The sequence below is a fragment of the Uranotaenia lowii genome, chromosome 2, assembly GCF_029784155.1.
Source record: "Uranotaenia lowii strain MFRU-FL chromosome 2, ASM2978415v1, whole genome shotgun sequence".
Classification (NCBI taxonomy): domain Eukaryota; kingdom Metazoa; phylum Arthropoda; class Insecta; order Diptera; family Culicidae; genus Uranotaenia; species Uranotaenia lowii.
In genome coordinates, this window is record NC_073692.1 from 281,316,174 (window position 1) to 281,343,704 (window position 27,531).

Here is a 27,531-nt window from a genome sequence, read left to right on the forward strand (position 1 = left end):
CGTTATGAACGGTTGTTGCTAGATCTTTACCAATTTTGGTGAAGTGATCGTTAAAAGCTTCGCATACTTCGGGTTATTGACTTTAAGTTTCATTCCACTAAGGATTACTTTCTCCTAAAATTGAGTTTATGCCTTTCCACACTTTGTAACATTTGGTGGATTGGACCAAAAAACTGACCTGTGCAAAACTTCAACCCATTCGAACTTGATTTAAAGGTGCCTTAAAGCGCTGAAAATTTCGTTTTTAACCCTTGAAAAATCACCAAAGGGAGGGTCAAAGAAAATCGGTATTTTAGTTTTGCTGTCAAATGACTTAAAAATGCATAAAACGCCAAAATCTGGTGTTATCACAAAAAAAATGTCAAAAATTAACTTCAAAATTTGAAAAATCATGGTTTATTCGAAAAAATGCCACACTTTGTTTTGTGAATAACATTTGAATGCGTGGATAGAAATTGATGAAATTTTCAGTGAAACTACTTAGTATTGTAATGTTTACATGTGCACATTTTTGTAACGATGTGTCAATTAGTTTTTAACATATCGTCCAATGGAGAAGTGCATCGAATTTAATTTTTAGGCGCCACGTGCGCTATCTATAATGCATACTATGAACAACCCCTTTCAAAATCAAGGCGTTTTTTGATTATGTTCTCTGTTCCCTGGATCTTGACCTCCAAAATTACTCAAAACTTTTAACTTTATCGAAGTTAAGGCAAATTTATCGAATTGTTCTTCTTCGGCACAAAAACCACATCGTAAACTTTTAATCACTACTCCACAATTTTCGCGCGATGACACGGTTCCAGATCAACCCAAATTTGGTTATCAAATTTGTGAGAAGTGTTAGAAAGAAGAAAAGCGATAGAGTGTGAAGGCAGTTTTTTTTTTGTTTAATTGTGTCAAGAGTTATGTAAAACTGACTGATCTGCAGCTGCCACAGATCGTCAGCCATCTCAAGTACAGTAGACATCATTTTTTTCAATTTTTCGTCCTTGTTTATCCCACAGTTAGAGAAATTTAGGTGTTCGAACCAAAAAACAATTGATTTTGATTCAAAAAAAAATATTTTATTGAAACAAACTCTTTTTTATTTGATACAATGTATTAGAGAAATTTTTGAAACAGAGGATTTGTTCTTTGAATTAAAAAAATACTTTGAATTAAAGAATTTGTTTTAATTTCAAAGGTGAAAAATTCTTTGAAATAAAGGAAAACAGATTAGAAATAATTTTTTTATTTGTCTCAGAATCAAATTATTTTTCCTTTGTTTAACCACTATCTAAGGAAAATTCCTTTGTCCTAAACAACTTTTTCGCTCCGTGCAGACACATCCAAGCTAAACTTGTCAACGAAAAATTTCTGGCGAAAGATCTGTCAGGGCCCCAGTAAAAAGTTTCTTATTACAGTACATTCCAATTTTTTTTAATATCTCCCTGCTAGCGATCCAAATATTTTGCGCACGATTTGACCAGAGTATTTTGTTAATTTTAAAGGGTGGCAGCTTTTCATCTTGTAAACAAGAAGTTAACCCCGTTTTTCAGTCTACAGAACAAACCAGACAGAAAAAAAATCTGTTATACCACTTTTCCAATCGAATGACATTCCTTCTTTTCGTAGAATCAATCATCTGTAATTTTATTCAAATTTTAGCTCACTGTTGGATCCTCTGAGTTTCCTTTTACGATTTACTACCAGAGTTTCCTTTTACGATTTACTACCTGAGTTTCCTTTTACGACTTTCCTAGATTTTTCACGATTCTGCCCAATATTTTTGATGAATGATTTTTTTTATTGGATGAAACCTTAAAAACCACTAAACATATTATCACAAAAATTTGCACATGTAAACATAACATTACAGGTAGTTTTAATAACAAGTTCATCAATTTCTCCACACATTCAAAAGTCATTTACATAATAAAGTGTTGCATTTTTTTCGAATAAACTTCTTAATGTTATGAAGTAAGGTTGCCAGATTGCCAGGTTTTATCCGGATTTGCCCGGATAATTAATACCAAATTTGGGAACAGTCCGGCCAGGCCCGGTTGCCCGGATTTCTTTGAAAAATGCCCAGATTTATTCATTTTATTTGGCAAATTAAACGAATAAAAAACTAATTTTCCTGTAAAGTTTATTTATTTATGCCTCCAAAATGAATTGTTTTGAGCTTGTTTTATAAAAATAATAATGAAAGGTTTTTTGGGTGCCTCAAAAACGATGTGAAATGTCTCGAAAAGTTTTGATTAAAAAAATCAATTTTTTGCTTTTTTTTATTTTGATTAATTCCTGGATTTTGACAAAACTTGCCCGGATATTGCCAGGGTTTTTGGTCGTCAATTTCGAAATCAAATGCCCGGATTTTGCCAGGTTTTTATATAAAATTTCCCGGAATTATCTGGCCCGGATACGTGCTGAAAAAATTCTGGCTACCTTATTATAAAGTTGTTTAAATAATGTTAAATTGTGTGCAAAACTCTGCTTTAAGCAATAAACATGATAAATGTTAAACATGTAATATGCATTCCTGCACATGTTGGCCTAATAAATTCTGCACAAATTATGTACGAACAAGTTTATATTCCATAAATAGGTTGAAATTTCGAAGGATGCGAAGTTATCGGTGTTTAAAATAGCTAAGATATTTTAAGAAATTCATTTTCTATAGGACCTACTGAATTCTGGAATTAAAAAGCGACGGTGAAATAACCACAAAATTGCGCAAAGTCATCATGCAAACAAAAATTTTTGAAAAGCTAAAATTATGTAAAAAAAAACAATATGCAAATGAAAGAAATTTTGTTAATTTTTTTGATCACACTGTTTATACAGATCATGAAAATTTTACCAAACTGCTGATTTTATGATATTTTTTTTCCTTAAAAACAGGTGTCCAAGTGTACACTTTCTTTCACCTTCTTACGTTACAGTTCGAGGCGGCTTATTCCGAAAAACACTTGATTACAAAATTCACATATAGATATATCGTCTGACAGCTTAGACTAGGGTTACCAGATCCCGCAACACCAAAAAGAGTACATTGAGATCATTTATCCAAAAAGTCAGGAGAAACGATATAATTCCGGTTTTCTGAGCTCCCAGCCATCAGGTTGATACAAGATCGATTAAATTATCGAGCGTTGCTCCCGAATGGTATGCAAAACTGAAGGAAAAGGTTGTACATATTTCGTATTGTCTGAGGAGGCCACTACTACCTCAAATAAGCGGGGTTCTACTGTAATTGGAAACCAAGATATTTCCATTCAATCAAATTCTGTCAATTTGTTTAGGTTATGCAAAAGTTGGATTATTCGAAGAGATAGCAGTACCGTAAAACGGGGTAAGATTGATCACTTTTTTCAGTATTTCTCGATTATTTTTTCTGTTAAGGGGAGTGTGACATGTTTCATATTTTTTAAACCAATACTGGACTCCTATGAACGTAAAACATGGTTGCATGAATTTATTAGACTACTTTAAATTTGATTTAAAAATCGATTTCGTCTTTGTTTAGAATTTGATGCTTTGGGGTAACATTGATCAGTCTCTATTTTGACGGTTTTAACGAGTTTTCTCGATCATAAAAGATACAAAACCCCTTCATAATAGTTACGAATTCTAGTGATTGATAAACTTAGGCAGTTCGTGTCTTAAGTCCGAACAACAATTAAAATCGAAAGATGGATCATGAAGTTGCATAAATTCAGTTGCTAAATTTTTTCACATTACCTATAAAATTTAAACTACAAAAGAATGTAATTTTTTCCTTCATTCAATTCTCCAGACCCTCGCACTATTCCCCTTTATATTTTTGCTTCAAACTTCACCATTTGATAGGGTGTCTAGCCTTTTGTCCTTGACTGGCTTACTATTGGAAAATGTCCCTATTTTTTCATATCAAAAATTTACTTCAAAATACAACATAAACTGTACCAAAACTATAAATTTACTAAGGAAAAAAGTTGAACTCTCACATCAATCAACCTGCTGCTTCTAAACGCTTTGATTTCATCCGGAAGGGTGTTTGTTTGCGAGCCTTCGAAAAAATAGATATTTCAAGATTTTGAAATAACAGTTTTACTTACATTTGAAATTATCAAAAACAAACCAAGTTTTATCCAATTTGAAACTCAGCATGTAGGTTTTTAAGCGTAGAAAAAAGTTTTAAGATATTTTAACTTTAGACTTAGTTATTGATTATTATGTGGCAAAATTCCATGTTGATCAAAGCTACCCCAGTGGTCAATGTTTACGGTATTTACGGTATTTATTATTTATATGTTATGCTGACAAATCACAAAAAAAAAAACAGTATAAAAAAATCCATTTCAAAAAGAGCTTTCTCAAAAATCCTATACAAACTTTAGGCTCGTTGAGCCACCCTTTCCCGTGATCCGATCTGGCCCTAATTTGGCATGAAACCTTGTACTACACACTACCAAAAAAATCTGTAAAATTACATCACATATGATGTAAATAAAAAGAAGCATCATATATGACGGAATATTCAGTGCTAGTTGGAAATTACACGCCAGTAAAGTTTTGCAACGTGTAAAATAAAAAATGATGTAAAATTTTGCAACGTGTAAAATAAAAATGATGTAAATTATAAAATCACTGAATGTTGGAAGAAAAACTTTCCAATTGGAATTTGTTTTGTTTTATTTATTGTTTTTGTATGATTCAATACTGGAATTTTCACGTCTCTTAATAAAAATAAAACTCATCTATAATTAATATGATTCATTTTATTAGGCGGCAAAATTTTTTTTAACACACATTATATTTTATTTCTTTTATTTTTTTCCGCGAAGTACCGGATCCAATGTTGAACACCATGGATCCGCTTCCAGAACCGCATTCCTGCTTTTCGGATATCTCCGGGAACCATCAACACCGATTAACTTACTCGCGCGCGGGGAAAATATTTTGGCGCACGACTTGACTTAACAGTTTTTGTCACATTTGTCTGGTCTTGTTCTTCACAGTTTATAATTTTACATTACATTATCACGTTCAGTGTTTTGTAATATTTCATGTCGTGTAATTTTGAGAAATTTCCAATTATTCAGTGTTGTTGAGAATTTCGTGTGACCAAAAAAAAATTGTAAAATTACATCACATATGATGTAACGAAAAAGGCATCACATATGATGGAATTTTCAGTGCGAGTTGAATATTACACGTCTGCAATCTTCAACAGACGTGTAAAATTTGAAAGACATGTAAAATATTAAGACGTGTAATATTTAATTCGCACTGAAAATTCCGTCGTATGTGATGCTTCTTTTTATTTACATCATATGTGATGTAAATTTACATCAAATATTCGCGTTCCGTGTCAAGTAATATTTGTGTCATTAGAATTCAGTGCTGTTAAGGATTCAACAGTTTTTATTTTGTAAATTTACATCAATAAATCGCGTTCCATGTCATGTAATAATAAAGGTTTTCAATTTCAGTGTCGTTAAGGATTCAGTTTTTTTTTCTGTGTAGGCCTAGGATCAATTTAAGCCTGCAGCGCATAACATTTCTCGAAACGAATTTCTCATACAAATTTGGGGCAGTAGACTGAGCCGATTTGGGGTCATTTTTGAATTTCTCAAACCCTGGGGTCCAGAAAGCTTCGCTTTGGTCCAAAACTCATCCATGATTTTTTGCCGAATTTTAAAGTAACGTTTACATGAGTAAATTTGAACTTTAAGGTTCGTATGGGAAAATTGAATATTTTGTACTGAAAAATCAACATCATTCTCGTTTCTTCTGTGGAACCGAGCCAGCTGAAGTTCGTATCTTATTAGGCAAAAAAGTTATTAGGTAGCTGTTTTACAGGGGTAGATATGTCTTTTCGCATTGATAAACAATCAATTCGATTGACATCGCTGCTGGAGGCTCGCGAGGTATTGCATGACTACTTTTAATGCAGTACTCCGCGAGGCTCCAGCAGTGATGTCAATTGAAATTACTGTTCATCAATGCGAAAAGTCATAGCCTTGTAAAACAGCTAATAACTTTTTTGTTTAACAAGATACGAAGTTACGGTCTTCGACAAAGTTTTTCCTTTCAAGAATTTATAAATTGGCACAAAAAACATCAGCTGGCTCGGTTCAACAGGAGAAACAAATAGGTATGAATTATGATGTTGATTTTTCAGTACAAAATATTCAATTTTCCCATACAAACCTAAAAGTTCCAATTTTCTTATGTAAACGTTACTTAAAAATTCTGCAAAACATCATGGATGAGTTTTGGACCAAAACGAAGCTTTTTAGACCCCAGGGTTTGAGAAATTCAAAAATGACCACAAATCGACTCAGTCTATTGGGGCAGTCTACTATAGATGCATGTTATTGAAAACAAGATTTTAAATAATTCCTTTCGTAGTTTTAGCATAATATGTGAAACAATCTCATAAAATGGAAGATGTACGTAGGTTTTTCAGATCAAATGTCTTTTTAAAAAAAGAGTACATTTGGTAAAATTTCACAAAAAGAAGAGTACACCCATTTCTCGACCGAAAAAGAGTACATGTAGGTACTCTTAAAAGAGTACGTACGGTAACCCTAGCTTAGACATAATGTTAGCAAAGTGACAAGGTGTCATCAAATTCGGTTTTGTATGCTTCGTAATAATCACTGTTAAATTTATGTAGCAATTCAATTGCCGGACCCTGTATATAGGTACCAGCCTTATTATGTTCCATTTGGAAAACAAGATTTATCAGAAATGCTTCATGCTTCTCCGGAACAAATGTTCCCGTTCTCCGATCGAGCTCGAATTTTGCAGGTGACCCTCTGGCATTACAATGATCAGTTTTAGCCTGCATCGTGTAGGATTTTCAACAGCCGGCTGATTTGGACCACTATAAATAATGTAGACACAAAGAATGAAATGTTTTCGTCTGTTGATATTCGGTTAAGAAAAGCAACAAATTTGTAACATCATCCAAATATTCCAATGGTAAACCGTAATCCGTTGGCTAGCATCCAAAGGTATAGAGAATATTTTTCGTTGAAATGATTCTCCCTTTAAAATTTCTTCTAAAAAGAAACATCTGAGTTGTTGATAAACATCGCTAACTGAACCATGAATCTGTAGCAGCTGTTCGGAGCAAATGTTTTGGTATGGTTTGGTATGGATGTTTCGTCTGATTCAATGAAGAATAAATTCCTTCAGATGTTACAATGACGGACGAATATTCTGATGATAGCCTATGCAACATTATAGTTCTAACGATACAATTCGCGGTATTTTTATCGGAAGGATTCCAAGTTATTTCTATCGGTAGGTACACGCGACAACAGAGTCGAGCTTGTCACCTGTGTGCTTTACTCACTAGCGCGACAAACTTTTCTACAAGCAGAAACCACCTTTTCGATCTGTTGGTGGCCAAGCGAGCTCAACGGATAGGTGCTGGTGATGTTTATTTGCATTCGAAGCATTAAACTCGCGAGACACACACGGACTTTGAATTTCCGCTCCATCGAGCGCGGAGTCCAGCCAGATTGAGTGGGAGGGCGGTGATCCTGTTGCCTGTGCCGGTGTGGTTTGGTCATGATCTCACCTCATAGCCGCCATCCATTGCGCTCTCCTTAACCGTCGGTTGGCTTTCGTAAAGTTCTTTCGGGAGTTGGAGTGTTAATTCTGCGGAGTAGCACGCGATTTCGTTTGCATTTTCATATCAACGGCGGTCAGTTGGTGTTTAGCATTACCAGTGATCAGTTACCATTTCAAGCCCAGCATCCGTCTGATGCGGAATTTCTCGGTTGATTTTTCCTTTACCGGACATGAGCAAGTGGACAAATATAGAAGTGTAAAAAGCACGCTCCCGCGTCACTAGTTTGAAAAAAAAAACGATGCATACGCATGTCGGTTGGCGCGTAAAAGTAATGCCAGCTGAAAAAGTTACTGTGCTCTTGGGAGGAAAATTTCTCCTCTCCCGTGTGTGCAAAATCTAATGATGCTGCATGCCGATGTTAATTACTAGCGCATGACATGGAGTGATTTTGCTTGCGCGCTTCCAAGAAGTCATCCAAGAAAAGTGCTTTATTTATGTTGTGCCAGTTGAAAGTGTTTTGACAAAAGAACAGCAATGTATGAAGAGTTTTTTGTGTGTCACTTTGAAACTACTTGTGTTTGAATTCAATTCAATATCGTGTTACATTCACGAGAATAAGGTTACTTAATTGTGATGATTCTAGGACATACTAAATGTATGTATTACTAAACTTCTGTTTGTACTTTTCCCAGTAGGTTCCCTGTTTTGTCAAATGTTGTGATTTTTAGGAAATCTAGTATAAAATGAGGTTAATTGGAAAAAAATGGATTAATTTCAATCAAAGACTGGTTTTCCATTCAATCTTGTCTCCGTAGATTTTTTCTTTTAATTACGGTTCTACATGTCACAGTTTAGATCTCATTTATGAAACTTGAGAACACAATGTTTTATGAGCTCAGTGAAATTATCTTATGCAGAATTATCTTTTTATCGGAAAAATGTACGATTCATAATTCGACTGTGTTTGGAATCGTACATATGATTACAGTCGTTTTCTCACCTTCTGGAATAATGTTTTGAACGAAAACCTATTTATTTAATTTCGACTTCTGAAGCACGAGCTCTCGATTTAAAAATGTTATTACCAAGCAAGTAACCTGATATGCTATAAACTCTATATGCGCAACTTTCTATGCAAACCTTCTTTTACACAAGGGAAAAGCATTTTTGGTGCCAATGTCTTAATAACTGATTTAGGGAGATTTTCGCGTCCGAAATTCGAATAATTCGCCAGAATTTGCGTTACACCTCTGGTTTGGTGATAGGGCGCGTGGAAATTAAAAAATTGGTCAGTTTTGAGTAACATCGATCTTTGATAACTGATAGACTCATAAACCTGCATGAATAGGGAAACGTGGGCCACTCAAAATATCTAAGCTGTGTGTTGAGATAAAAATCTCAATCCAACTGTCATCGTCGTCGCTTTGCGTAAGCATGTTTTTCTATATGTTGTTGACTTATGTACGTATCATATGCTTCTTTTATTTAACTATCCTAGAAAAAAGTACTTGCATAATTAAACAAGCACCCGCAAATTTCATCCGTGGGAGATCTACAGTACATAACAAAAATATACTCATATGCTTATGATCTTAGTTTTGTCATGTTCTTTCACGTGGAAAAAGAATTTTTATTTAAACATCAATAAGTCACGCAAACGCAACAAAATTCCAAATCATTGCTTGTAGGGAATCGTGGGCCACATTTTGTGGGGTATTTTGGGCCGCCTATATTTTGGTGTTTTACTACACATTCAGAACTTAAAATACGTTATTACTATCTGTAAATTTTTCTTATGCCAAAAGAAGAGTTATGAAAAACGATTTATCATTTTTTTCTAATGCGATAGAGACGAACATAAATCTTATATAAGGAATTTTACCAAAACGTTCGCAAACCAGGTTTTTGAATCTTTTCGATTATACACAACTCTCTTTTTTATTTCCTCATCTGAAATTTCTTTAAAATAACTAAATGATTTATGAAATTTCAGTTTTGGGTCAACTCATAAACTTTGCACGTAATCTAGTCAATTTGGATTTGGTGGCCCACTTTTCCCCACAGTTTTTCAAAATCCAAAAAAAAAACTTTATTTAAAACAGTCAGAACTCGGGAAATCAATGGATTACAAAAATAAAAAAAAAGCCTAATGATACCATAAAAATGTAGAAAACCTTTTCATTATTTTTTTTTCTTTTTATCTTTTATAATAAAGAAGTTATGAAGCAAAGAAAAAAAAGCGGCCCCGATTACCCCACTCTCCCCTACCAAACATAGATTTCGAATCTTTTTATATTCTTCATTTAATCAAGGGTTCAGATATTGCCTAGAATTTTAATTTCAGAAATTCAATTCTTCATAAAATATAAGATTACAAATACTTCCTGATTCAAAAAAGTTTTTGAGTATTTGATATTGAAGTTTTAACAACTTTGTTGAATACTGCAAAACGATTTTACTAATGCTTTCAGAAATATCAAAAATTCCACATGGTTTACATTTTCTTTGAACTTTCGTCAAAATTCCCGTGTTTGCAGAATTGGGAAGAGTTGACAAAATAAAAAACTTCTATGTATCACTTTTTTCTCAAAAGTCTAAATCACTCGCGTTCTTCGGAAATGTTGATCATTGAATTAGAACCTTCATTTTCAAAATCTTCGTAATGTTCTTCGGTTTTGCCAAAAAATGCTTATTTAATGATTTTTAACTATTTTAAGAAGTCTATCGAAAATAAGAGCTGATAAAAAATTATTATTGCCTATTTGGTATCAGTAACCTCAAATTATTCAAAATTAGCTTTTGAATTCCTTGCAACTCGGAAAAATGTAAATTTTGTTGCCTTGTGTTATGAATTACATTTGTCTCGTTGGAATTTTTTACAACCTTGAACAAAACATAGAACCGCTCAAATAAGTCAGTAGTTAAACAGAAATTCTTGCCTGACAATGCTTCGATATGAATTCTTATAAAAATGACAAACGTTGATGTCTCTAAAATAAAAACAAGTTTCGCTCCCAAAAGTGTTGAAAATATTCTGTTACTTGTCCAGAAGCCATTGAAGCCCAAAGGAATTAAAAAACGTTTTTGTGTTAAAATGTTAAAATTTTGAATTCGAGTGGATCTAACAGGTATAGAATATATTGTATACTCGAACAAAATTGCCATATACTTCAGTATTCGATAGAAAATGAAGCAACTTCTTTTTTTTTGTGAGAGCGCAAAAAATGGCAACTCAACAGCTTAAAAACCCACGAAACTGAAACTAGAATTGGGAATAAAGAAACCACAATCGTTTATTGAACACAACAAAGGCCGAAAATGCCATTCAAGTAACTTTTTGCTTGTCGAAATTGGAATTGTCCTATCAACTAGCTTCCCGTTTCTCAGTTCTTTGTGCAGATTTGTTTAAATGAATTTGTTTTTCTTCTTACGTTAAAATTGTAGAACAAAGATAATAATTTTATTATAATCCAAATTGATCTTTTGGTTCAAAGTCATGTGATATTTTCTTGAACCACGGAAAATTCTATGATAAAAACATGTTTTGTTGCGATTTCCAAAGTGAAACCGTTTGAGAATTGGAAAAATAAACTCTGGTGACCTATATACAAAGATATATGGATCAATGATCGAAATCAAGTTTAAGCTGATGACGTTTATTTAGTTTCGGAATGATATTATGCAAATCAGATACAACCGACGACGTCGCGGAAAGACGTCACGCTACGCAATCAGAGATCACGAGACATCGCCAAACCGAAAGGAAGCTGTTTTCTTCGAATTGATCAGATGCTTAATCTCAGTTGGTTTCGATTCGCATTAAATGGCTGTCATTTCACGCAAAAAGTAATAATTTCAACCAAATTTATGGACTCAAGCTGGTTTGGTTTGGTTAAAAAAGTTTGGTTGATTGTATTTGCTTGGCGTATATGCCAAAATCATTATTCTACAGGCGAGTTATCTGACCTCTGCCTGGTGTGCTCCAGTCGGGTTTTCGGCTTTAAACACACCTCAACGTAGTACGTTTCCCAAATGCTATATTATTGGGTGCTTCTTCTTAAGTTCGCTTATCACCTTCTCCTTTATAAAGCCGTGCGATTCGAAATCATAAACTTACCAATGACCAGAAAAAAAAGACACACATACGGTTTTGGAATGCGAAATTTAAATCACCAACCGAACAGACTGCTGCTGGGAAAGTACAAATAAGAAACGGAACCTTTAGTGATGAGAATGATTATAGAAACACTATTAAGAGAATTGTTCATGTTGGAAAAGCTACAAAATAATTTGTTATGATAGGCTATTTTGTGAGACGCAATCATTTTGGATTCGCATTGACTGAAATTACTTATGGTATTCGAAATGAATAAGCTTAAACTGTAGGAACAACAACGAAGTGATACGAGAAATTGTATTCAACAAAATTTTAAAATGGTTCAATCGCATCGTTCATCACTGTACAGTATTTTTGAAATATAGCTCAACAGCTGGTCAAAAAGCAGCTCCATCCTGACTCGTCCCTATCTTAAAATTAACTCTCGTGAACCGCACAAAGAAGTGAACAACATAAATTCCTCATAAATTTTCGAGTGCCCCAAAAATCGCGTGAATGCATCGCTTTCCAAATCGTGTATCTGCCCCGACGCAGTTGAAAACTGATTGCAAATCGTTAAGTCAAAGTGCTGCCACCCACTCATCACCCACCAGCCGCCGTATCATTTACCTCTGCCAGCAGTGCCATCGATTGACCGATGAAGATGAAGATGATAGGCTACGAAGAACTTATTTTGAACGTCCAAAGGCTCAAAGAGTACAGCCGCCGGATCTCCAGATCGTCCAAAGTGCATGTTAGTGACCAAGTGCTGATCACACCTATATGGTATTACGGGTATTTATTAGTCTATCTGTCAAGAATGCCGGATTGACCATAGATGTAGAACGCCTAGCTGTCAAACAGGTTCTAAAGAAATTATGAATAGACATTTGATACAGCAGAAACAACTGTTTTGTTCGCTATTATTCCGCTTCGAGCCATTGTTGATCGAGTCCTATCCTATAACCAATTGGAAAAAAATATCTTGGCGATTGCCGGTCATTTGGTAACCCAGTGTCAATAAATACAGTGGGTGAGGCATCGCAGATAGTGCATTAGAAGCTATTTTACATACATAAAAGCAATACACTTTGATACCGTTTTGTGATATCAATCTATCAAACACCCCGCCCTGACCACCATGCCGCTTTCCATAGCCGGTTATTTTAAATTTATAATCAGGTTTAATTGAGTGCGTCCGATCCGGTTGGTTCATGGAATTTTATTAACACAGTTCGAATCTTTGGCTTTAATTTCGGTATTTCACACTAATCGAATTTCACGCCTGGCGAAGGCAATTTGGCTGTTAATTTCTATGTTTGATATTGAATTTGAATGGAAACTCTAACGTTGAAAATCGTTCTTATATCGTACTCCTTCAATGTAAGGATGGAATGTGTATCCTGTTCCTGTTACACCCTTTTTAATTATTTTATTGTATGATCTTCAATATTAAAATTTATTGTATTTTTTTTATTCTTAGATCAGTTCTAAAGGATGCAAAGTTTGTAGGTTTGGTGGAATTTACTGTTTGTGAAATATTTGATTTGAATAAAATTGTTTACAAAACAAATTATTTGTTGTTTAAAGCATCAGATGCATTGATTAGAAAAAATACATTTTCCTAGCGCCAACGATTTAAAAAAAATATTTTTAACCTTTCTTCTGAGTTAAAAAAGTGCAATAAGCCGGTTGGGGTCATATGGAATTTTGTTTCTTTTTTGGGTAGTTATATCATCAAAACCACTAAACCGATTATCTTAAATAACACAATTTTGGAACGGCGAAATGTCTGCTATCTGTTTATTAAAAAAAAAAAACTGCGTGTTTGAACAAAGACCGTCCCTGTTCAAATTACATATCAAATTTTGCTTTGCCAGCTGTATGCTAGCGTTTCTAAAAATATTTTAGAAGTTAAAAGCAATAAATTTTCTCTTTTAAAATATTATTTTTGGATTACATCAGATCATCGGAGATCATCAGATAGACCCTTATCTAGTGAACGATTTTTGTATTGACCAGAATTCGTTGAATTCAAAAGTTTTTCATTATTCTTTCAAAATTGGTTAAGTTATCTCGTTAAAAAAACCCATTTTCCCATGACACGCACTTCGTCTTTGTGATCAACTTCCATTCCGGACCACAATAACCGAAACTTAAATTTATTGAAAACATCAAACTAACAGCAGACATTTAAACATTTGTAAAAAAAATATATATCTATATATATAAAAAGCAATTTCTGTATGTTTGTTTGTTTGTTTGTTTGTTTGTTTGTTTGTTTGTTTGTTTGTCCTCTATAGACTCAGCCGTCTTAAGAGCTAGAGGTCTGAAATTTATCATGGATGCCAGAGCTGCAAATTATCAGTGTCAGACAGGCAATGTCAGCCGACTTTGATACTACTTAGCATGTCTATGTCATGCGATACTGATTTTTGGTCAGCGACATAAGCTTACAATGTCATGACCAAGTTGAATGAACGACATCATGCTTGCTGTGACTTTTTTTCTTTTTAAAGCCTAAAACTAAATGTTTTCAACTATTACGCAACTTCTAACGTAAAATCCATCCCAACTCAGTCAGAAAATGAAATAGAAAGCCGATCGTATGTGTGATTCGAGTGGAGTTCAAAAATGTCATTCAATTTTGACATTGCTGCCTGACTGACATTGTAGCTAAGTCATTCAACTGGTAGACGACATTGATATTCTTTCGATAACATTGACTACTAGACGTTGGTCAGATGGAACGATATTGACTGATATTTAGCAGCCTTGATGGATGCTCATTAGGACCAGGAATGATGAAAAATGTTTTCGGATTTTCGGATGACCCCTTCTGAAGAGGGTCGTCCATACAAGACAAATATTGTTTTGGCGATATTGACGTTACTTTTCGTCGGATTGTGTTGAAAATTTGCACATGAGTGTTTTGAAAACGAGCATTCGATTTCAGGTGTCAAATTTTGTGTAAGGGGTCAGCCAAAGGGGTCGTCCATATGACAATTCGCTGTTATTGAGACATTGACGTTATAATACATCGTATTCAGATAAAAATTGGTACACGATAGTTTTGAGTGACGTGCAATCGATTTGAGGTATCAAATTCAATGTAAGGGGCCGGCAAAAGGGGTCGTCCATATTAAATTTTCAATATCTTAGTGATATTGTCGTTTTTATACATCGGATTGGGATGAAAATTTGCACATAGAAGTTATTAGGGATAAACAATTGATTTCACTTATCCATATTGAAATCAGGGGTTGGCCAAAGGGGTCGTCCATATTAACTATTCATTGTTAATGCGATATTGTCGTCATTTTACAACGAATTCAGATGAAAATTTGTACACGAGAGTTTTGAGGGATGGACAATCGATTTCAGGTATTGAATTCAGTGTAAGGGGTCGGCCAAGGGGGTCGTCCATATTAACCTTTCAATATTTTTGCAATATCATTGTTATTATACATCGGATTGTGATGAAAATTTGCACACGGTAGTTTTCAGGGACGGGCAATCAATTTCAGATGTCAAATGCTTTGCCAGAGATCGGCAGAAGGGGTCTTTCATATTAATTAATTTTCCAAAGTTTTAAGGAATATTGAAGTTACTATGCAATGGATTGCTTAGAAAATTTGCACACGGGAGTTTTTAGGGAACGGCAATAATTGCGTTGTTATGCAACGATCGAGTCGAAATTTATACACGGAGGTTTTTTGGAACGGTCAATCGATTCTTGATTACAAATTTAGTAGCAGACAGAAAAAGTGATCGTCCAACATTTTTACAATTATTGTTTAACAAATAATTCGGAAGTGCATCTGGAAAATGCTTGGCAATTGAATTTCATAAAAAACTGTTCATGACATATTCAAAGTTGAAAGCGAAACGGAGTTCGTATGGGATCAGCTAGTCTATATATATAAAAAGCAATTTCTGTATGTTTGTTTGTTTGTCCTCTATAGACTCAGCCGTCTTAAGAGCTAAAGAGCTGAAATTTGGCATGGATGCTCATGAGGACCAGATAGGATGAAAAATGTTTTTAGATTTTCGGATGACCCCTTCTGAAGGGGGTCGTCCATAGAAGACTAATATTGTTTTCGCGATATTGACTTTACTTTTCGTCGGATCGTGTTGGAAATTTGCACATGAGTGTTTGAAAGACGAGCAATCGATTTCTGGTGTTAAATTTTGTGTAAGGGGTCAGCCAAAGGGGTCGTCCATATAAACTGTTCACTGTTTTTACGATATTGGCGTTATTATACATTGTATTCAGATGAAAATTGGTACACGAAAGTTTTGAGTGACGTGCAATCCATTTGAGGTATCAAATTTAGTGTAAGGGGCCGGCAAAAGGGGTCGTCCATATACAATTTTCAGTAACTTAGTGATATTGACGTTTTTAAACATCGGATTGGGATGAAAATTTGCACATAGGAGTTATTAGAGACAATCAACTGACTTCACTTATCCAAACTAAAATCAGGGTCGGCCAAAGGGGTCGTCCATGTTAACTATTCACTGTTGATACGATATTGTCGTTATTATACATCAGATTCAGACGAAAATTGATACACGAGAGTTTTGAGAGATGAGCAATGGATTTCAGGTATTAAATTCACGTACGGGGCCGGCAAAGGGGGTCGTCCATATAAACCTTTCAATATTTTTGCAATATCGTCGTTATTATACATCGGATTGGGATGAAAATTTGCACACGGTAGTTTTCAGGGACGGACAATCGATGTCAGATGTCAAATGTTTTGCCAGGGGTCGACGAAAGGGGTCGTCCATTTAATTTTTCACTGTTTTTAGCAATATTGACGTTATCATACAATGGATTGCTTTGAAATTTTGCACAAGGGAGTTTTGAGGGAAGGGCAATCGATTTCAGGTATCAAAGATTGTATAAGAGCCCCCGAAAGGGGTTTAACTTTTGGCAATAATTGCGTTGTTATGCAATGCTTTAGTCGAAATTTACACACGTTGTTTTTTGGCACGGTCAATTGATTCCTGATTTCAAATTTAGTAGCAGACGCAATTATTAATTAACGATGAATTCAGAAGTGCATCTGGAGAATGCTTGGCAATTGACTTTCATACAAACTGTTCATGACATACTCAAAGTTGAAAGCGAAACGGAGTTCGTATGGGATCAGCTTGTTTGCATATATAAAAATGGATTTCTGTCTGTCTGTATGTCTGGCTGTCTGTCTGTTCCCTATAAACTCGGAAACTACTGGACCGATTTACTCAAAACTTGGCAGATGGGGGTATTGGAGGCAGGGGTTATGATTATGATTTGAGACCCCTCCTTCTCTCAGGAAGGGGTGGGAGGAGCCTCCCAAATAAAATACAATGGTTTGCACAACTCGAGAACCAATGAAGCAAATGGTACCAAATTTGACGTGGGGTGGTATTTGGGTACGATTTTTGACAAAATTGTTTGTTCAATACTTTTAATTGCAATGTTCTTCAGTACTGAATTGAGCTAAAATATGTAAAAAAATCTAGACCATATACGGGCTCGTTTGAAGTACCTAGATGGTTACATTCAGTTCAAAAATTGCATGTTATTACACTCAGAAAAATCCTGTTATGCATACCGTACCATAAGATTCTTTTAAGGAGCGGCGCCACTAGAAAAAGTAATGAAATTTATAAGATTGTTATATGATTGACAAGGCCGGATTAAGGGGGGGGGCAAAAGGGGCAATTGCCCCGGGCCCCCCGGCTCAGGGGGGCCCTCCGTGGGAAAAAAAAGTTTTACATTACTTAAATCATACTACTTCAATTTCTTTTTATCTATGGAAAGAAATCAAAACTAGAAAACCGGAATGAAAACTACAAATATAACAACAAGGGGCCTCCGTGAAATAATATCTAGAAAAGTTTTTCAAGTTACGGGGCCCCCCTAGTGTAAGTAGTTAAGAAGTTCTCCTACATTTTGCGGGATGAGAATATCAAAGTTTTGGTATTGAATTTCAAAATTTTCATCTCAAAATCTGGACAAAAATATTGTAGACCAAATTCGAAAAAAATAAAAAAGAATATGAGGCAAAACACCTCCAATTTTCATTTTTTTTTTCATCGAAACATGTTAGCTCACAGTGCTAAGAGAGAACAGAGAAGTTTTATGATACACAATTCAGAATTTTTCCCGGGCAGTATCCGGGTTAATACCGGGTATTATTATTAATTTTCACTTTTCAATCATTATTATTGAACTTTCCGTTGGTTTATAAATTGTAAACCGCTTTCGCTTTCTATTTTTTAAAATAAATGCTTAAAAAATCTGTAGTTGCTTAAATTGGACCGATCGACAGTACAGAGTTTCTTTATTGAATTTCCATCCCAAATTCTGCCTCAGACTTAAAATTCGTATTGGAACATTTTCAACTGATTTAATCAAAATTTTATCATTTACTGAAGTAAATAACCTGAATTCAGTATATCATTTTCCAAATGATCATTCTCAAATTATCATAAAAACGATCTAATAGTTGAATTGCCAATATTATTGAGTAATTTTCTTAACGTGAATATTTCAATGTTTTTAATCTTATCTTTATCCAGATTCAATTCAATGAGATTTTCTTGTGGTGTTTCTTCAGTTACTGAAGTTCAGTATCCTGGTTTTCCTGAACTAAGGATCTTTGTGTAAGGTAATAAACTCCTGGATTCCTTTTTTCAATGATAACTGATTCTGAAATTTAAACATTTAATTTCTATTTCGATTTTTTTTCAATCGATCATTTTTGCACTTATACCCCTTGAGTTTTGAGGTCATTCAATTAAATTTTTGTCACATTTAGAATAACAATTTGATAAACTTTTTTTTTTATCTGATGAGATGATTTATCTGATCATATTCATAAACATATTCATAAACGTTTTTTTTTGTGTTTCAAAGATATAAAATTGAAGTTCACATGTGGTGAAATTTCTGCTTTGGCTCTGATTGTAACTTTGAATCTTTTTTTTTTTTTTAAACTTAATAAATATTTTTTCTTCAAAACTTAATTTGAAATTATGATTGAGATTTGAGACAATGGATTGTGGTTCGGAATATAACCTGATTTTTATTCTTGAATTCTTAAACTTTTATATTTGTATCTCTATGGAATTTGAGTTTAATTATTTTATTTATTTTTTCGAATTTTGTCTTTTTTTTTAAATCATGATTGAATTGTCATGAGGTAAATATTTCCCGATGAAACAAAAATGAGAAATAAATTTTGCATTTTTCAGCTCATATCAGAGCATTCATTTATTTTTTTAGTTTCTTAACTCTTCCGCGATGTTTGCATGTGATTAATTAACAATTTTTATTTGAAGGTACCAAAAACTATCTTCTAGGCAGACAACATGGCTATTTGAAGACAGTATTCTGAACTCATCTCCAGTTCTTTTACACGTTTGAAATGTTTTGTATTCTATGGGATAGCATTTGAAAAAAAATCGAATCATAGGGGCCCCCCGAGAAATATTGCCCCGGGCCCCCCGATGGCTTAATCCGGCCCTGATGATTGAAAGAACTTTAAGGATGAAGACCGATTTCAATGGGGTTTTTTGGGGAAAAGAAAGTTTTGCATAAAATAAAAATAAATCAGGTTTATTTTTTAATTAAATTTTACTTTTTGCTTAATTTGTTTTAAATAACATCATGGTGATTCCTTCAGCTGCCGTTTTTATTGTCCCAAATCTAAGACTTTACGCTTTTCGCCGGTAACCAACCTGAAAATTAAATAAAAATAAATAAAATGGAGGGGAGAGTGGGGTTACGTGGGCCAAGAGAAAACGTGAACCATTCTAAATATCTCAGCTGTGTGTTGAGATAAAAATCTCAATCCAACCGTCATCGAAATCGCTTTACGTAAGGAAATATTTCTATATGTTGTTGACTTATGTACGCATTAGAGTGCCCCAAATGAACCGACTTTTAAAAAAGCTATGCGCTACTGAATAAAATTGATCCTAGGCCTAGTACAAGATCTCATGCCAAATTTGGGCCAAATCGAATCAAGGGAAGGGGTCGCTCAACGAGCCTAAAGTTTATATGGGATTTTGAAACATTTTGTTTGGAAGGAACATGAAAATTCAGATTTTCATTAATAACTTTGGTTCCTTTCTGCCGATTTCTTTTGAAAAACAGTTTTTCTTAAAGCCTAAACTATGACAAATATTTCATCCCAAGACTGCATTCGGATTCGAGTAAAGATAAAAAAGTTATTAAGTTTAAAAAAATAGCTTTCTTTTTTAAGGGTGATGTTCATCACTATTAATAAGAGACACTGCTTCGAACATTTTGACGCCACATTAACAGTGATGAATATCACCCTGAATAAAGCTGTCCAATTTTTTAAGTCTAATAATTTTTTTTCATCATAACTTGAATCGAAACGCAGTCTTCGGATGAAATATTTGTCATAGTTTAGGCTTTAAGAAAAACTGTATTCAAAAGAAACCGGCCGAAGGGGACCAAAGTTATTCATGAAAAACTGGATTTTCATGTTCCTCCCGAACAAAATGTCTCAAAATCCCATACAAACTTCAAGCTGGTTGCGCAACCCCTTCCCGTGATCCGATCTGGCCCAAATTTGGCATGAGACCTTGTGATAGGCATAAGAACAATTTTAGCCCGCAGCGCATAACATTTCACAAGTTTGAAATGTCCCATACAAATTTGGGGCAGTCTAGTACGATCATATGATTATTTTATTTAACTAGCTAAAAAAATTTACTTGCATAATTAAACAAGCACCCAAACATTGCATCGGTGGGTGAGAAACCTATAGTTTATAACAAAAATGTGCTCATATGCTTATTATCTCAGTTTCGTCTAGCTCTTTCACATGGAAAAGGAATTTTTCATGAATATAATCAATAAAGTCACTGAAACGCAACCAATTTGCAAATCATCTCTTGTGACCACCTCTCATCTCATGGGCCACATAATATATCCCACTTGGGCCACCTTTATTTTGATATTTTGTACACATTCATATCTTAAAATACATCTATCCTATCTGTAAAATTTTCTTACGCCAAACGGAGAGTTATGAAAAATATTCTGTTTATTTTATCCAATGCGATATAAACCGAAATCTTATATAATGAATTTGGCCAAAACATTCGTGAGCCAGGTTTTTTAAATTATTCGATTATGCACAACTTTTTTTTTTATTTCACCAGCTGAAATTGATTAAAACAACGAAATGAATTATGAAATTAAAGTTTTGGGTCAACTCATAAACTTAGCATGTTATTTGGTTAATTTGGATTTGGTGACCCACGATTCCTCACCATTTAACAAAATCCAAAAAAATTTGAATTTAAAATTTAATTCATTTCTTCTAACTTTCCGTCTACAAAAATTTCATAATCTTGAGATGTCCCTACTAAAAATGACATCATTTTTCACCGATAAATAACGAATCTCTAAAAAAATCCTAAACAAAAGTAACGAATCTGAATTTTGAATTCGAATTCTTAACCTTCCCGCGCCGTTCAATATGACCCGAAGTGCGCATTTTTTTTCACTCCAACATACTGAGAAACAGTGATTTTTTAGATATCAAGTATGTTCTATGAAAATAATAACCAAATTAACAGAATTAAGCTAAAACGTGAGTTTAAAAATTTGGTTTTGTGAAAAATGACATACAGCGAAGCAAAGTCAAAAATGGATGTTTATTTTTGAAAAAATAGTTTTTTTTTAAATGTCTTAGAATAGCGGTCCCAAAATCCCTAAAAATTCCAAGCCGCATGTTCAAGGACTTGAAATAATACTTATCTCACGTGAAAAAGGAATTATCTTCGTCAAGTTATGTCGTGAGACGGAATACTATGTAAATAAAATAAAAAATAAATAAACTTACAGGAAAATATTTCAGGAATCCTTATCCGGATTTGACCGGAAATATTCAAGTAAACTTTTTTGCTATTTGGCCCATATTACCCAGAAAAAAAAACAGTAATCATAGCAGTAATGTCAGTTGAATTGATCGTTTTTCAATGCCAAGACTAACTTAATGCCTAATACGATACGAAGACAAGATTCGTTGCTTGTTGAGCGAAAAATTTACTTTAGAGAATTTATAAATTATTGCCACAAAAAACATTAGCTTTCCTCGGTTCAACAGAAGTACCAAAAATGATGTTGATTTCTCAGTACTAAATATTCAATTTTCCCATACAAACCTAAAAGTTCAAATTTGCTCATGTAAACGTTACTTACACATCAAGAGATTGTTGGCAATAATGAAGCGGAAGTTTAAGAAAAGTTGAGAAACGGCTCGTAGCACGAATCAGATGTCTAAAATGTGGAAAAAATATGCCAAGGAAGTAGACTCCAGAAGTATGCAGCGTTTGATGAAAGGAGTAAGAAGAAAGAGCAAATTTTTATTAGAAACGAAGGAAATTATTTGTTATGTTATTTTTTCATTAAAGTACAAGGAATAACCTTTGTATTGTTAATCTTACTTGTACGTCAATTCGTTTCCGAGATACAGATGATTTAATACTTCCGGTTGACATAACTTTAAAATTGAAAGATTCAGAATAAGTTGTGAAATGCTAATTTAGAATTAATATCCAAAATTCATATTCATAATTTTCAGTTCGAACTTGGAATCTGGATCCTGAATTTTTGTTTTGTTATTGTGGCATAAATATTACGAGTTAATTTTTAAACTACATTTATTTGATACTACAATATTTGATTGAAAAACTACTCGTACATAATGAGTGGTAATTAACAGCAAGCAAGAGTCGCAAGCCAAAGAAAAAGTAAATTCAATTAGTTTGTTTCTGATTCTTAATCGAATCATGACGGTTTATCTATGCAGTCCGGAATTACTTTGTTTTCTTTGCAAACTACTGAATTTTTAATAATGTTGACAACATTTTTTATATTAGTTGTTTTTAGTGTGTTATGGCTTATGTTTGATTAAGGCTTCAAAAGTTTATCAAAACATAGAAATAAAATATGAACTTGGATTGCATCTGCGATTTGCAAAAGATGTAAACTCTTTAGAAATGCAACAAATTGTTACTTTCTTCAAAACCCGTTTCCACTTGCTATACTGAGATACCTAATGGGAAAATTTAGCCTGGTTAAAATCAACACCTGCCGGTTCATGGATAATATCCAACGCTTAAAAGAAGCATTGACTCCACAACTCAAGTTGATGGTCAACCACACAAATAACTGTTAGCAGCAGAATGCTGCATTCAATGTCTTCTTGTCTAACTGGATCTAGAATAGTTATGGTAACATACCTACATACTTGAAAGATGGGGTACATTCAACATACCTAATTCAATGAAATGACGATCGTTTACCGTCTTACATAGTATTAACACATTGCGGACCCAATTTTTTACGCTTGCCGCTTGTATGCTTCACTGAGAAGCACTGAGAATTTAAGAATAAAATTTTATTCTACAAAATTAACACGACACTTTCGGCAGCTCAAAGAAACGAGGTTTGTAGAATTGAGTTAAGTGGTTTCTGAGATATAAAATGCCGAATTCTGGTGCTTTCCGGCTTAGATTTCTTCGCGGTCCTTAATGTGTTATTGTGTTAAGCTGCTCACAAAATTAGATGTTTCTTAAATATTTGTGGCATACAGTGAGATACAGTTATTCTAAAAAAAACGCAACGCCTGTTATTTAAATTTAGCAGAGGGTTTTGAAAAATAAAACTAGAATGTAAGAATTTTTGGACAAGTTTTATCGGTTATATAAAAAATTATATTTTGGGCGATTTTTTTGCATATGAAAATTATTTTTTTCTATCCAATAGCCTTAAAAATCATTTTCAATCCAAAATTTCAAAAAAATTATCAAAAAAAAAATTATTCTGATTTTGAAATATGCAAATTTGAATCATTCAGTTCATTTTTTTCTTTTCGTTATTACTTTTGCCAGGAATTTATTGGCCGATTGGTGAATGGAATCATATTGTCCACGGACCGTCCAAAATTCTACAGATCAGATATCGCATTTGTATGCTTAAACTTTAAATATTGTATTTACCTCACGTAACTTTTCATTCCACCGATAGAACTTTTTAAAAAATTCCAAGATTCCAACAAATGTTCGATAACAGGCGTTTCGTAGTTTCTGAGTATGAGATATTGCAGTTTAAATTATCTTGGGTAAAAAAAAAACGAATAAAATTAAAAATAATAAACGAATCCCCAACGTTGCAAATCTAGATTGTTTTTCTTTGTAACGTCAGTTTTTTGTCACCTTTCCTCAAATTTTCAATAGAATTCAAGACGAGGCCTTAGGATGGCCACACTATTGCAGTGGTTTGATTCATGCCGATCGCAAAAAAATTGCTGTTCTCTTCGCTTCTGCCGTGTGTAGTTACCCTTCAGTATCCTTTTCAGTATAGGGAGTATTCAAATATCACATAACGCGTTTAGGAGGGAAGGGGTATAGCAGTTTGTTACGGTTTGTGGATTTTTGATAGAAAATCTAATTAAAATGTGTTACGTAGAGGGGGGTGGAGGGATCAAAAATGACTGAAAAATATGTTGCGTAATATTTGAACGGCCCCATAAATTCTTCCATGTTCTTGCTCAAAATGTCAAAATAATCAGTAAAAAAGCAGTCATAATACAGTTGATCTGCTTTGAATTTCCTACCCTCGCCCTTGATAACAGATCATTCCTCTTTCTTAATCCAAATTGAAGTCAACTTCTCTTGTTGAACAATTCAAAATTAGTGTCTAAAATCGAACTAATTATTTGGTAATACTCTTTCCTAGCTTCTCTTTGAATCTTACACATTAGAATTACATTAGAATCACGCATTGAATCTTACTAATTAGAAATTAATTTCAATAACTTGAAGAACAAAACATCATTTGGTAAAAACCATTTGATGCGGTACTTCGCGCTAAGTTGGATTAAGAATTTTTGTTAATACACACAAGGATGAAAAAAATTTTGTTTGAAGCGAATCTTTCATTATTTCTGGGACCTCTTTTTCACATGTGACTTGGATTTGATCGATGTGATGAACATTTATTCAATTATTTATGAACGATACAATTGTTTACGAATATATATATTCCCATTTTGGAAAGTTATGTACCTACGTATGTATAAAAGTAATAGAAAGACTGCATAGCCCCTATAACAACTAAATGTTTCCCATGTGTAGAAGTTGAGCACGAATTCCTTTTTACATTTTTTTTTTTGCTCTGAACGTTGTTGCATAGGAAACCTTAACCTTCATTACCAATTCAAAATACAAAACCAATATCGAGAGCCAATCGTTAGTCTCCGATCAACAGCTAAAGTTAACAAGTTCCTACCCGTGTCTATGCCTAACCCAATATTTATTTACACTACACCTTCAAAGCTGCTCCTAAACCTACTTCTGCCGTCTTATGAAAACTCGCTTTTCTCTACTGCGCAAAACACCGAGTCTTGCCCGTTTGGATTGAATTGAACTTTTATCTTCTGTTTCTGCTCTAACCACACACTCCATTTGAATAGCGACTTCCAACGTTAACTAATCAGAGTTGTATTTTCTCTTTCTATTTTAACACGATCATTGCGTGTTCTGTCGTAGGCATTGAATCGGTGCGATTCCATGGGCTCGTTGAGTCACCGTACTTTACTACAATTCTTGGAATCAGACGACTTAGCTGGACTGAAGTCGTTCCTCGGCACCCGACAGCTGCAGGTCGATGACCGTGACGAGGTAGAGTCCATAGGGATCTTGTGCTTAGTGTTAAATGTACTTAACGTTTTTTTTTATCTTTTTTTTTTCTACCTCCAAGAATGGTACCACCGTCTTGATGCTAGCTTGTGGCCGTGGAGCCACGAATTTTGTCAAAGAGCTTATTGCGCGTGGTGCAGATGTTCAGGCGCAAGACTTGGATAACTGGTCTCCGTTGCTGTTTGCGGCAAAGGCCGGACATATTGATATCGTTGAAATCTTGCTTGATAATGGAGCTGAAATCGAACATCGGGATATGGGTGGCTGGACCGCTCTTATGTGGAGTTCTTACAAGGGGCATACTGCTATTGTATCGCTTTTAATTCAGCGAGAAGCTGATGTACAGGCACATGGGAACTACCATCTGAATCCACTGTTGTGGGCTTCTGGGCGCGGGCACACTGAAATAGTGAAGTTGTTGATTAATACTGGAGGCGCCAAGCCAAATGTCGGCGATAAGTACGGAACGACCCCTTTGGTGTGGGCTTGTCGTAAAGGAAATGCAGAGATCGTCGACGTGCTTCTTAAAGCGGGGGCAAATGTTGATACTGCCGGTATGTACTCATGGACTCCGCTTTTGGTAGCCGTGTCCGGTGGACATCAGGAATGTGTATCACTTCTGCTGGAAAGGAAACCCAACGTTAACGCATTAGATAAAGATGGGATGACAGCACTTTCAATAGCGTGCCGCGAAGGGCTTACTGAAATAGCGTCTTCACTTATTGCTGCCGGAGCATATGTAAATGTGCAGGATAGAGCAGGAGATACGCCGTTGATAAACGCTGTCAAAGGAGGTTACCGAAGCGTTGTGGAAATTCTACTAAAACGCCACGTGGACGTTGATATTCAGGGAAAGGACAGGAAAACTGCCTTATATACCGCTGTAGAAAAGGGTCACACATCGTTAGTGAAATTAATATTACAATCCAATCCCGATTTGGAGCTATCGACCAAAGATGGCGACACGCCGCTTCTACGAGCGGTACGTAATAGAAGCTTGGAAATGGTGCAAATGCTTCTGGAACGTAAGGCCAAAGTTGGAGCAACAGACAAACGTGGTGACACTTGCTTGCACGTAGCTATGAGAGCTCGGTCAAAGGCAATAGTTGAAGCTCTTCTAAGTAATCCTAAATATAGCCAATTGCTGTACCGATCCAATAAATCTGGCGAAACACCCTATGGAATAGATGCCATGCACCAGAAAACCATATTAGGTCAAGTTTATGGAGCCAGACGTCTGAACGCTCACGAAGACTCGGAAGGAATGCTCGGGTATGGTTTGTATTCTTCGGCTCTGGCAGATGTACTTAGCGAACCAACATTGACAACACCTATAACGGTTGGACTTTATGCTAAATGGGGCAGTGGAAAAAGTTTTCTGCTGGCAAAGTTGCGTGAAGAAATGAAAAGCTTTGCACAGCAATGGTCCGAACCACCCATAAGGGCGCCTTTTTTGTTCTTTCTTCTTTGTTTGCATCTAGCATTGGTTATCGGAACTATTGTTGGGCTTTCAACGAGGTGCTACATTTGGGGGCTCGTCACCGGATTTTCACTTCTGATTCTTATCTATTTCATAAATTATTTGTTCAAGTTCTTGGATCGACGATACGATCTTGAGTGGATCTACTCACTAAACTATGGAATATCTAAAAAACTCGGAAAACTTAGATTGATTCTACAAGTTGCCTTTTGTCATCCTCCTGGCCCACAAAGTGATTCACAACCAATGCCTATTCGTTTTCACTTCGCCGAAGCTAGTGGAGCAGCTCCGAATGGAGATGCGGCTGTAGCATTTATGCTCGCTTCGTTATTCGATGCGATTGAAGCTCATTACGGATCGCTGGCGACTGGACTTTACAGGGCATTCAGACCAAAACCATGTAAGTAATTTTAGTTGAAACCATATGAACAATGATTAATCAAATCCAATCAAACGGTTTTTTAAGCTACCGGTGGATGGAAATGGCGTCGCATGTGCTGCATTCCTGTCATAATACTTTTTGAGCTGGGTATCCTCGGTGTTCTTACAACGGCTTCTTTATCAATTGTCTACTCTGAATACGGTATCGAAGGAAGGTACGCTACATACATATATTTTATTCGTGAAAATAAACCACTATAATTTACATCAAAT

At 34.8% G+C, this 27,531-nt stretch overlaps 1 protein-coding gene across 2 annotated transcripts in view; it reads left to right on the plus strand.

The window, feature by feature from the left end:
* Positions 1–27,531, plus strand: part of LOC129741165 (kinase D-interacting substrate of 220 kDa B) — a 63,966-nt gene that overhangs the window by 31,765 nt on the left and 4,670 nt on the right. For both annotated transcript variants that reach the window (XM_055732873.1, XM_055732874.1), the window contains exons 3-5: positions 25,248–25,379; positions 25,459–27,277; positions 27,344–27,473. In XM_055732873.1, coding sequence (XP_055588848.1) covers positions 25,248–25,379; positions 25,459–27,277; positions 27,344–27,473 — 2,081 coding nt within the window. The remainder of the gene's footprint in view (positions 1–25,247; positions 25,380–25,458; positions 27,278–27,343; positions 27,474–27,531) is intronic.